Here is an 11,401-nt window from a genome sequence, read left to right on the forward strand (position 1 = left end):
CGAGGAAGATAAATCCGTAAACAGCTGCAATTGCAGGCTTTCAAACAGTGAAGATGACAAAAAGGCAACACTTACGGACTGCAGCTTTAAGAAATAGCCTACATTTTTTATAAATATAAAAAAGGAAGAAGAAAAATTTATCAGAAATAAAACAGCTCATAAAAGTGTTGTATTTTTATTGTACATCATTATAAATGCAATAAAACATTTCAGCATTTAGTTACGTAAAACCACTATTTTTGGAAGGAGTGCCAAAGTCATAGGATAAAAACCCTAACCAAATAAAAGGACAGGCTTGTCAATGTTGTAAGCAGAGCACAGTTATAGCAACTGGTTTTGGATGAGCTTTTATCAAATGCATCAGATGTGTTTCCTTTCCAAAGTTACACAGCAGGGAGCAAGTATAACTTTATTTGCCAATATTGCAACAGTCAGTAAATGAAGCCAAATGTGTAACACCTATTATTGTCAATTTAATAAATCAAACATTGGTTCAGTGAACTTGTCTTATCACATTTATTTATCTATTTTGGCCCAGGCTCATGACTTTGGTTCCATTGACTAGTTAAATCTTCATTCCAGATACATTACACTATTATAATCAATATGTCAGATGATATATACAACAGCAATTCTTGTATTATACTTTTATTATTTGCTACACAGCTATAATTTATAGGAAAGTGGTCATGGCATGGGTTAAGTTTGCTGTCAAAACATAGTATTGTAACAAATATTCCATAAAAGTAATTTAAGAAAATATATATTTGGATGTTCATGTACAGATGGATACATACTGTAGGTACTGTAGCTTAGTACATGGTGTCTGTTTTGCCATTCAGAAACTTCTCCAGAACTGCTTCAGGAATCCACAGGAATCTGCTCCTTCAGATCATGTTTTTAATGTTTTTTTGATTTTCATAGTGTTCTCTAAAGGTCTCTTATTCTTCTTTGAAGCACAATCAGCATTCATCAGTTGTAAAACAGTTTTTAAGGTTTCCATAAAAGTTTCGAAACTTTGTTCTTGATAGAACTCACAGTCTGGACATGGCTTCATTTTGTCCTGCAACTTAACATGATATTATGTAAGGTTAGTATCTCGAAGATAAAGCATTCTAGAAGTAATCCTGATTCACAAAATCAGAAACAGCATTTTATTCCTCATGCTTTTTTTAGTTCTATAATGTGTGCATGTGTGATTCTCATTAACACATCTTTTAATTTAACTTACAGTGTTAAAGTGAGGAGCATTATTTTTATTTTTAGTCTTATGAACTTGGAACCACCTTCACTCTATCAGAGAAATGACAGAAACATGCCGATGCAAATGTTTTCTACATTGTTTGTGCTTTGATCTGAATGAAAATAAGGTATCCGTGTGGTGCTGCTGACACAGGACAACATACGGTGCTAGGGTGACATGGAGGAGTCAAATTGTTGAATAAAGTTTTTTTTTTTTTGCGCACAAAAAGTATTCTCATGACTTCGTAAGATTGAGATTGCTGGATTGAATGATTCGATGGCAAACCGGACAAACTGCTTTTTGTTTTGAACTCTCTCTTTGAACTCTTTATTCAATGCTGAATAAAGTCGTAGTTTTTGATATTTTTGAACCAAAATGTATTTTCGATGCTTCAAAAAATTCTAACTGACCCTCTGATGTCACATGGACTACTTTGTTGATGTTTTTCTTACCTTTCTGGACATGGAGAGTATACCGTACACACACTTTCAATGGAGGGACTGAGAGCTCTCGGACTAAATCTAAAATATCTGTGTTCCAAAGATAAATGGAGGTCTTACGGGTTTGGAACAACATGAGGGTAAGTTATTAATGACATAATTTTGAATTTTGGGTGAACTATCCCTTTAAATACATTTTTAAATGATTATTATTTCAAATGATTGTCCCTGGATCAATAGGATACTCTTGTAATAAAGTAGTTGTGGCAGTAGACATATTTTAAGTATCCGTTCTGGTTTAGAATATGCAATCTAATCCTGTTTACATGAAATAAGCCTGCTCTCGAGCAGGTTTAAGTTTACTGACTTGTTGCTCTGACAGCAACTCCGGGATGAGCTTCGAAGATCCAAAATCATGCCAAATCGTCAACAATCAAATCCAGCCAACTGGGTTAGTGATGTATGAGGAACGTTCCCCTGTACTCTAGTCCATAGAATTGTAATGCAAATAATTTAACTTCATCCATTAGTAAAAACTAAAACATGAGCAGTAAATACATTTAAAATGGCTGCCTAGCATGCAAGCAGACTAAACGCTTTAAAAACTGACATGTGAAACCCATATTTCTATATGCAATTTAATGCCCTGTTGAGTGGAAAAAATGTTTGTTATGTAAGTAGTTAAACACGTTTGTAATGCACCACACATTATAATTATGTCTGGGTGCAGGCCAGTTTTTTTTTTGTCTATTTTCTTTTATTCATATGTATGTGCGTGAGTCATATGAAAACATTTTTAACATTACTTGTAAAGACAATTTTTCAATATCTGTTGAATAATCAAAAGAATAGTATTGCAATGTAACAATGATTTTTTAAATTCATATATTTGAAACTTTTCCTTGTAGATCTGTGATCTCTGCTTTCTTGCTAGCCTTGAAGTCATTACAAGCGGTTTCAAATATCTCTGTAAATACAATTATGTGATCATCCTAAATGTCTTGCAGATAATGAACTTACCTTATATTTCATGGTCTTGAGGATCCTTGATAGGTCCCGAGACAGAGATTCGGCCACACTCTGGATTTCAAAAAACAAAACCTTCACTTCCAATGCAAAGCACGCAAGCGTGGACCTGGAGCAGTTCTGCTAAAGGAGGTGACAACAATTAAAAGCCTGTGACAGCGATGAGGCTTGAAGAATAATACACAGTAGTTTCTTGCACAGACAATTCACTAGATGGCAGCGGAGGATCATTTATTGTCTCATTTACCATTTCCTCTCTGGAATATCGTTCTTTTCACATGTTTTACTAATGGATTTATACTTAGACATTACACAATCACTATTATAGCATTTAAAAATATCTTTATTGTCAATTTGTATCCTTGCTCACAATCTTAATTTCTCTCAAATGTAAACCAAACGTCCATTGACAAACAAGTGTTTTATTTTTTTGAGTAATAGAGAAACTCAGAAATGAAACGATATTAAACACTTTTCCCTTTTAGGCAGTGGCGGAGCCAGGAAGGGGCAAACAACCAGTCTGAGGTGGCACAGAAATCTTCATTTATTTAACATAAAACATTTTTTAGTTAACCTTCACTAAATTTTATATAATCAATGAAATCTTAAAAGTAAACAGTCAATGTTGTAGCTTCTTGTGCAGGTTAATTATAAAGTGATATAGAGTGTGCACCTCATATTCGCATATTCCCAGTTGATTGAGAGTATGCCATGAGCAATATTGCAAACGGGACAGGACAGGAAAGTTAGGTTTAATAACATCTCATCAGACTGCAATTCACAGTTGCTCACTAAAGCTCATCTGGCAACTCTATATTTTCCACCCTTGTTTGACTTGCACGCTGAGGCAAGCTGAAGTGTGTGACTGAAAAATCTCTTTTGTTGTAGTAGTAAAAAATAGTAAAATGTCACTTCACATACAGCTTATAACATCAGGCGTGTGGCGTGTAAGCTATTGTGCAACAATTGCACAACTGTAAAAACAAAAATGCAGTGCATGATCAAATATATATATATATATATATATATATATATATATATATATATACACTTATTAATTGACCCTTGTGACTGGTTTTGTGGGCCAGGATCACACATATGCAGAAAAAGCTATGGGAGCCTTTACTAGCTCAAGAAGCAGTAATTAGAGGTGGGAGAAGAAATATGTACTAAAGAAATTGTTAATGTGTTAAATGATTTAAATGTGAAAATAAATCTATGTAGTGTAATAGCCTGACACAGGAGTGTAATAGCCATGTTTAAAATATTCCATAGCTGCTACTCTTTTAATTGTACACTCATTAATTATATTAAAACTACAGATAAAAAAACACTTTCTGTGATCTAATTTTTTTTTTGTAAATTATATTATGTTAATTTTGTCATAACACTTTGCGATAAATTGTGACCACATCTGTGCTTTCTCACTCTGCAACACGCATGCCTTTATGCAGATAAAAATCTAATTACACAATCTACAAATGCTGCTGACACGAATGTTAGAAGCTTTCTGAAATGCATCAGCGAACATGTGCAAGAATGAGTGCCAATTAAAACCGGGTGTAAACTAAAGGTCAACGAAATAATAAACAAAGCACAAAAATACCCCAGCTGTTCTTCACAAAAAATATATGAGCCCAGAACATCACTGCCATTCAGTAATCATTAAGCCTTCATATGAATGCAGTTTATCAAAATCACTTTATCTTGCCTCCAGTTTTTAAGCAATTAAGTTAAATCATTCAGCTATCGGAATGAGTAAATAATACATTATTATCCAAGGCCAAAGATTAAGATTTTTGCCAGCATGTTCAAATCGTTTACTGATAACTAAAGATTGCGTGTAAAATCACATACCTCATAATCTGCTAGAGATGGTGTGTACAGCATGCTATCATTTTTCTGTTACAAGAAAAACCACACCTTAAACAAAAGCGAAGTAAGATCAAACTAGACAGATTTTGTTTATAAATTAAAAAACAGTATTAAATTATATGGTACCACTTGGCTCAGCTCCTCTGTGATCTTTATCACTATCTCCACGCTCTCTTTGCTGCATACTGATTGACTCTTGATCTGTCTTGTCAAAATTATCAGCAGATACAGAAGTAATGAAGTCAAATTCATGGAGTAGTGGAGTAAATCTGTCCTCATATCAAATATCCAGCTCTCCCTCACCAACACATCTGTCATCAAAGGAAGAGAGGGGACGTTTTGAGTGGCTACATTTCTCCCTCCCTATGGTTTGGATTTGATTTATAGATAGACAGTAAAGAGCACATGGCTGAAGACACAATCTGCCTGCCTGTAATCTAAAAACAAATATAGAGAGGGGAGAAACAAATACGGATTAATAAAATCAACAGGAACATGCCTTGAAATCATGCAACACTTTTATTTGTTCAACTATTTATATAGGCCTATTCTGATCTAGGCTATTTGCAATTAGGCTATGTTCATTTAATATGCCTAGTAAAAACTAGTTTGACTTAATAGAAACTAAGAGACATTTTTACACTGCAATAATCTGTAGCACAGACCTACCTCATCAAACATTTCGGGAGTGAATCATTTAAGACGTCCTTAGACAGAATTGCACATTCGCGCTTGATCATTATGCAGAATAGGTGAGCTTGTTTTCATTTGCCACAGCTCCAAGGACAACCAGAACGATAGTAAAACGCTGAGATCCGAATCTCCTTTCACTTCCAGCTGAAATGAGTTTACATAAATAGGATAAGTTCACTCGTCCTCATGCGTCCCGCAGCGCAGCAGAACATCGACCGAGTGAGAGAAGTTCAGTCGGGTGTCTTTTATACCGCCGCGTGATTGGGCTGGACTCTGATCCGATGACCTCATGAGTCACAGACACATCAGCGCTGGAGCCACCGAGACTGAAAGTAAGTTACGCTAGGTTGACTTGAGAAGTGTAAATGTTTAATAAACGCACAGACTATGTCGTTTTAATGTTCTCATTAAAACTAAATTAAAGACGTCAATAATTGCGCTGAAGTTCGCCGTTGAACTATTCTTTGAAACGACAGGGAACGACGAGGAGTAATTGTCCTCTAAATCCGTCGGCAATCACCGGTGAGAAGTCAATTGCGGTACAAGTCTTGTGACGAATGAGTTGATGAGTTAATCATTTCTTTATGTACAAACTTAAACAATATTTAACTATTGGCTTTATTCGCATCAGACACACACCAACTTTAAGCAAATGGTGTATAATTAGTAACTAAATTAATTCAAATTCTATTTTTATACAATAAAAATAAAACGTACTTCAAATAAAAAGCATTGGACAAACTATGCAAACAACAACAATAAAAAAAACATGTATTGTTTTCCGTCAAAAAGCACCCGATGGAGTTTGTAGGCCTACTTCACATGTTTCACACAGAGGCAGGCACAGACCATAGACTGTAGGTCAGCAGCGGCAATCAACCCGTCACTCAAGTGGCTACGCCCTTAATTATGCAGAACTTTAAGTCTTAATATAATTTAAAAGGATGAGTTATAAAAAAATTCAACCCCCTCACAGTTGTCATGAAGGGCAAAATTAGATATTTAGACAAATTATTTTTTGCACCAGGCTGTAAACATGTTTTTTCCAGCTGTAAAGTTGGGCATTTTACAGTTTTTCTGAATTGCAAAGACACATTTCTTGAAACCTGCTCTCCTTTTCTCTAAACTGTGAACACAAAACCCAGTTTTCAAGCTACATTCACAAAACCTCTGACTCCTCTTGCAAAACCAAACATTTGACCCAAAACCATTTTAACTTTTTTTTTTTAATCAAAATCACTAACTACCGTCAAAAACCACACAAAACCAGCTAATGTGCAAACACAACTTAGCAACCATTACACACTACATAAATAAATGCAAAACACTGTGGGATAGCGGGAATAATTTTTTTCTTGTACTCAGATTTAAACAAAGAAATAAAATAAAGCTTTTAAAAAAACTGCAGCAAAAAAGAGACACAAAAGTTATGTAAAGAAAAAAAAATAAGACATGTTTACAGCATTCATTCTGCCTCAGGATCACGCCTCTCTGCTGGGTGAGGCCACAGGACATCCACGTCACATGCTATGTTCTCCCTTGCAAGGCAACGGGGAAAGAATGCTTTAGCATGCCGAATCCAGCCCTGGCAAGATTCCAAGCTGATGTCGCCACATGCTCCAGTCATTGCTTGAATTAGGTTCTCCTGTGTGTAAGGGTTATGGTCATACACTTTCCATCTCCATGCTGAGAAAAGGGTTTAAGAAGGGAGAGTATGGTGGAAGAAAGACATTAATAAAATGCTGCTCATTTTGAAACCAGTCCCGTATTCTCGGACCACGGTGAAAGCTCACATTGTCCCAAATGACAACATACATGGGACGCTCCGCCTGCTCGCGCTCCCCACCCCGTAGACCATCCAGGAATGTTAGCAGCAGTTCGGTGTTGTATGACCCAACAGTAACATGACTGTTGAGAACCCCATAGCTGCTGATGGCAGCACAGATGGTTACATTTCCACCACGCTGGCCAGGCAGTTCAATAATGGCACGTTGACCTATCACGTTGCGACCTCTTCTCCTTTTGGCTAGATTGAATCCAGCTTCATCCATGAAAATGTATTCATGAAGCATAGCCATTGAGTCAAGCTCAAAGATTCTCTGTACACAGTGAAAACTACATTTAGTTCCATAAATGACACAGTAAGATGTATACATGTGCTGCTTCCCAAACTAAACAGTACTTTCTGGTACTGAGTTTACTTACTTGCACATATTGACATCGTAGCTCTTTCACTCTCTCACTGTTTCGCTCAAATGGTACCCGATAAACTTGTTTCATCCTTATCTTGTTGCAGGACACGATCAATTGTTGACAGACTCGCACTATTTATTCCCTCGAAATGTACGTTGTCTTCTACAATCCACTGCTGTATTTCATGCAGTCGAATTGCATTGTTCTGACGGACCATATCCACAATAAGTGTCTCCTGGTGTTGTGAGAACATGCGTGTCCTTCCACCCTCATGAGGCCGTCTTTCAATTCTGTAAAAAGAACCCAATTTAGTTAGAAGTATACACATACTCACATATTTTATTCAGTAAATGTTTTCAAAACACAGTACCATGGAAAAGTTATGTGTCATTGTCCCCTTTCTGAGACAAGTATACTTTACCTGTTTTCTTCTCTGAAGGTCCGTATTATAGAAGCCACTGCTTAGGTTTGGTTACACACGTTGCCCTGCCTCCCTCATAGTCATGCCATGCACCAGAACATGATCTATGACAGTTGCTCGAATGTCATTTGAAATTATTGATCTGCTTGGTCTTTGTCCTTGCCCACCACCTCTGACATAGACTCCTCTTCCTCTTCCTTTTTCTGTTGAAAAGCTATGTGTCCTTAAGCTTCAAGGTGCCAAGCATGTGGCACACCCCTCTTGGCTTGTTAATTTACGATTAACTTCTAGCTCCACCCCCCTGATCTCCAGCCAATTAGGACACTATAAATTGCACCTGTGCCCACAGCACCTTCATTCTGGTGCACATGGATGCACTGTGCAGAGGACTGAGTTCTTTTTCCTTTGTTTTTTTCCTGTGTGTGTATTTGACCATGCAAGTGCTTTTGTTTGACACTTAACTATTACTCTGTATTTCTTAAGTTTGTCCTAAGTGTGTTTATTTTGCTGTATTTCCTGCTTAAGCATGTTCTTTAGTTATTTAGATATGTATTTGAGATTTATAGTAGGAGTAGATGGCCTTATGCACTGTTTAAATTACGTTATCTTCTGTGAATTCAATGTTATGTTTGTTAACTAAATCATTGTAATTCTGTCCTTTTGTAGAAACCACACGCTCACACACATACACCCCTGCATACACATCCATTCCTAATACCTGATTTGGAAGGGAAATAAAGACCTTAACCCTCTGAAGTCGATTAACGCGGATACGCGTTTTGAGTCATTTTCTCCTGATAACCCCGAAAAGAACTTAAATTACACTTTCAGTTTTAATCGTACAGATAAGAGCAATACATCAATCGAATCTGTAAAGGGTCTACTTTTTTTGGATACAGACATAACAACAACAAAACTTTGTGCACTTATAAAATAAAGATAACAAACAAGGTGTGCTGTCTGCAGCCTTTGTCTGCGCTGATCTTCATTTACAAACACGTCATTAAAATGTACAAATCGTTACAAAGCAACTTTACAGAAAATTGGGTTTCTACAATATTTAGTAGTAGCTTATGAGTGGTGACTGTCAGATTGTGGGCGTATGACAGGATTTTTCAGAAAAATTAATACAAGACGTAGTCAGCCAGACGATGAACATTATTAACAGCAATTATTATATGATGTGTAAGACATTTGTAGCACTATTTGTTAGTTCTGTTTGTTGTTTCAGGTTTAGCATCATCTGGGGTCCTCTGAGGGGTCAGCATCATCTCTTCTCAGGTGTTCTGGATCCAGACTGGAGCTTGTGTAAGGCAAAACATAGAAACAAATAGAGACATCATTAGCATAGCTGCTGTTCCAACAAAGTAAAATTAACTAGTTTAACCCATGCTAAAGAATAAGAATGCGCATTTGATCAGATGCAACTACACTGACAATTTAAAGGTGCCATGTGCAAAAATTGAGGTAAAAATATCCAAAAAATGACCTACACGCATCAAAAGAATGAGAAGGAATAAGGGCGATGATGTCATTAAAAAAATTTCAAGTTATAGTGCTGCAGAGATATCAACCTTAATTAGCATTAGCATTACTAGCCCCGGCCCGACAGGTGTCGTAATACCAGTTTCGGCCATGGGAGGCGGTATGCGGGCAACATAACCACCAGCCAACCTGAAATACACAAATAACTTGCACGGCTTGCGGGTGTACTTATACCTGATGTCAATCGTGTGGAAAGTACAGCCCACTACTTCATTTCAGTTCAGGGAAGAGAGCGGAAGGATGACTGAAGCCCTTGGCAAGAGACCACCACCCGCTACAGGGAAACAACCGCGGTTGGAATCACAAATCAAATCCGATAAGAAAAGGAACCAGAGTAAACATCGGCACTGCTTTCAATCGCTGGAGACAACTGATGGACCTGAAAGAAATGAGGTTCGACACCGAACTTGCAACATTTCTTTTGGATTGGTAAGTTAGATGCTGTTAGTACTTCGCTAGAAGTTTGTTTTATATGTTTGTGTATTTTTTTTCGGGAAGTTATAACATAGAAATTTATCGAAGGCTGTTCTATAAACGTGCTAATGTTAGCGATGGCTAACCGTAGCTGCGTTTGATAATTAGCTAACGTTAGCTATAACTTACCCATTTTTTTGTATCATAAGTAACCTGCTCTGTCTAGTCTGTTGGTCTCCGTGTCCTCTTTGCTTCGTGGTTTTCTGTACGTGAGAAAATTGATGTGTGGCGTGAAAGCGTGTGCAAAGAGTCAATTGCGTGTGTCTCACGGTGAATGCTTGAGAGTTGGCAGCTCTGGTTACGTTGGTTGGCGCTAGCTTGGTCAACATCAGCTGTCTGATGTTGACCAATGATGTTGACAGAATGCTGTCTGTCAAATTAATTTAATTCAAATAATGTGTATATACAACTCAATGTAATATGAACAAAACGAATATGAACATATTCACTGGTAAAGGTGAAGGGGAGTAGCTTGAAGATGTCATGTTTCAAAATCACTTGACATCACCCAACGTTCCTCTGTAGGCAAAACGTCCTCTTATAGCAGCGGTTCTCAATTCCAGTCCTCGCGCCCCACTGCTCTGCATATTTTGCACGTTTCTCTTTAACACACCTGATTCAGATAATCCGCTCGTTAGAAATGAACTCCGTGCATGAACTGTGTTCCAATTGTTCATTGCTCCCTACTCCCTGAGCAGGGGAAATCTGTTGAAGTTTACCTCACATCGAAACATTCATTCACTGATTTGTGCTGTGCAGCGTCTTTAAACATGGACAACTGTGACATCATATACCTCTGTAAATCAATACAATTTAAATTCACGTCTTGCACTCTTCAATGCACTTTGATTGGAACATATAGCTACGTTCGCTTCGAACTGGAATCATGGCTGAATATCCTGTGATGTCCACTTCGCAGGGCACTTATATTCGAATAGAACAAATGTCTGAAGCGCTAAGAGAAACGTTCAAAATGTGCAGAGCAGTGGGGCGCGAGGACTGCAATTGAGAACCGCTGTCTCTATGGCTGTAGGGTTGTTGTGAAGGTAGGGGCGGAGCATAGAGACTATGCCGTTTCTCGTTTGTTACTCTAGAGTAGACCAATTCACTTCATTGAGGCATACTGCCCCCATCTGATATGGAATGTGGAGTATGACTTGATTTTTTTGCCAGACATGACAGATGGCACCTTTAAGAGATACATTATTCGAATGCTTGTGTGGCAGGATGGTTAGATCCTCCTATATTGATTGTTAGGATTGTTAGAGTTGTGTCACAAGGATGGGTTGCTCTCAGGTGCCACGCCCCTTTCTGGTAACTTGGTCACGGCTCACTTAGGGTTCTTTTTGTGCATATATCCAAAAGCCGCATAAAGTCAACTGGTTAATGTTGCGACTTGTGTTTGTTCAGACTGCTTACTCTGCAGTTCGTTGCTGCCTGCTCCTGGCTCCCACACCATCGTGTACATTGTTTATGGCTCTGCATCGGTGT

The 11,401-nt window shown here is 37.6% G+C and overlaps 1 protein-coding gene across 5 annotated transcripts; it reads right to left on the minus strand.

Moving 5' to 3' along the window:
- Positions 1 to 258: 258 nt before the first annotated feature.
- LOC132108058 (interleukin-21-like) lies at positions 259 to 5,543 on the minus strand. 5 transcript variants are annotated; one of them, XM_059514531.1, is made up of 5 exons: positions 5,254 to 5,543; positions 4,711 to 5,021; positions 4,567 to 4,611; positions 2,704 to 2,832; positions 259 to 1,063 (listed from the first exon to the last, which is right to left on the minus strand). In XM_059514531.1, exons 2-5 carry the CDS (start codon positions 4,900 to 4,902, stop codon positions 893 to 895), a joined length of 537 nt encoding a protein of 178 aa, XP_059370514.1. In that variant the 5' UTR covers positions 4,903 to 5,021; positions 5,254 to 5,543; the 3' UTR covers positions 259 to 892. The 5 variants fall into 5 exon arrangements, with proteins under 5 accessions (XP_059370514.1, XP_059370516.1, XP_059370515.1 ...); XM_059514533.1 differs by having other exon boundaries at positions 259 to 1,069; positions 4,711 to 4,895; positions 5,254 to 5,542; XM_059514532.1 differs by having other exon boundaries at positions 2,704 to 2,829; positions 5,254 to 5,541.
- Between the last annotated feature and the right edge of the window lie 5,858 nt (positions 5,544 to 11,401).

The sequence above is a fragment of the Carassius carassius genome, chromosome 28, assembly GCF_963082965.1.
Source record: "Carassius carassius chromosome 28, fCarCar2.1, whole genome shotgun sequence".
NCBI lineage: Eukaryota > Metazoa > Chordata > Actinopteri > Cypriniformes > Cyprinidae > Carassius > Carassius carassius.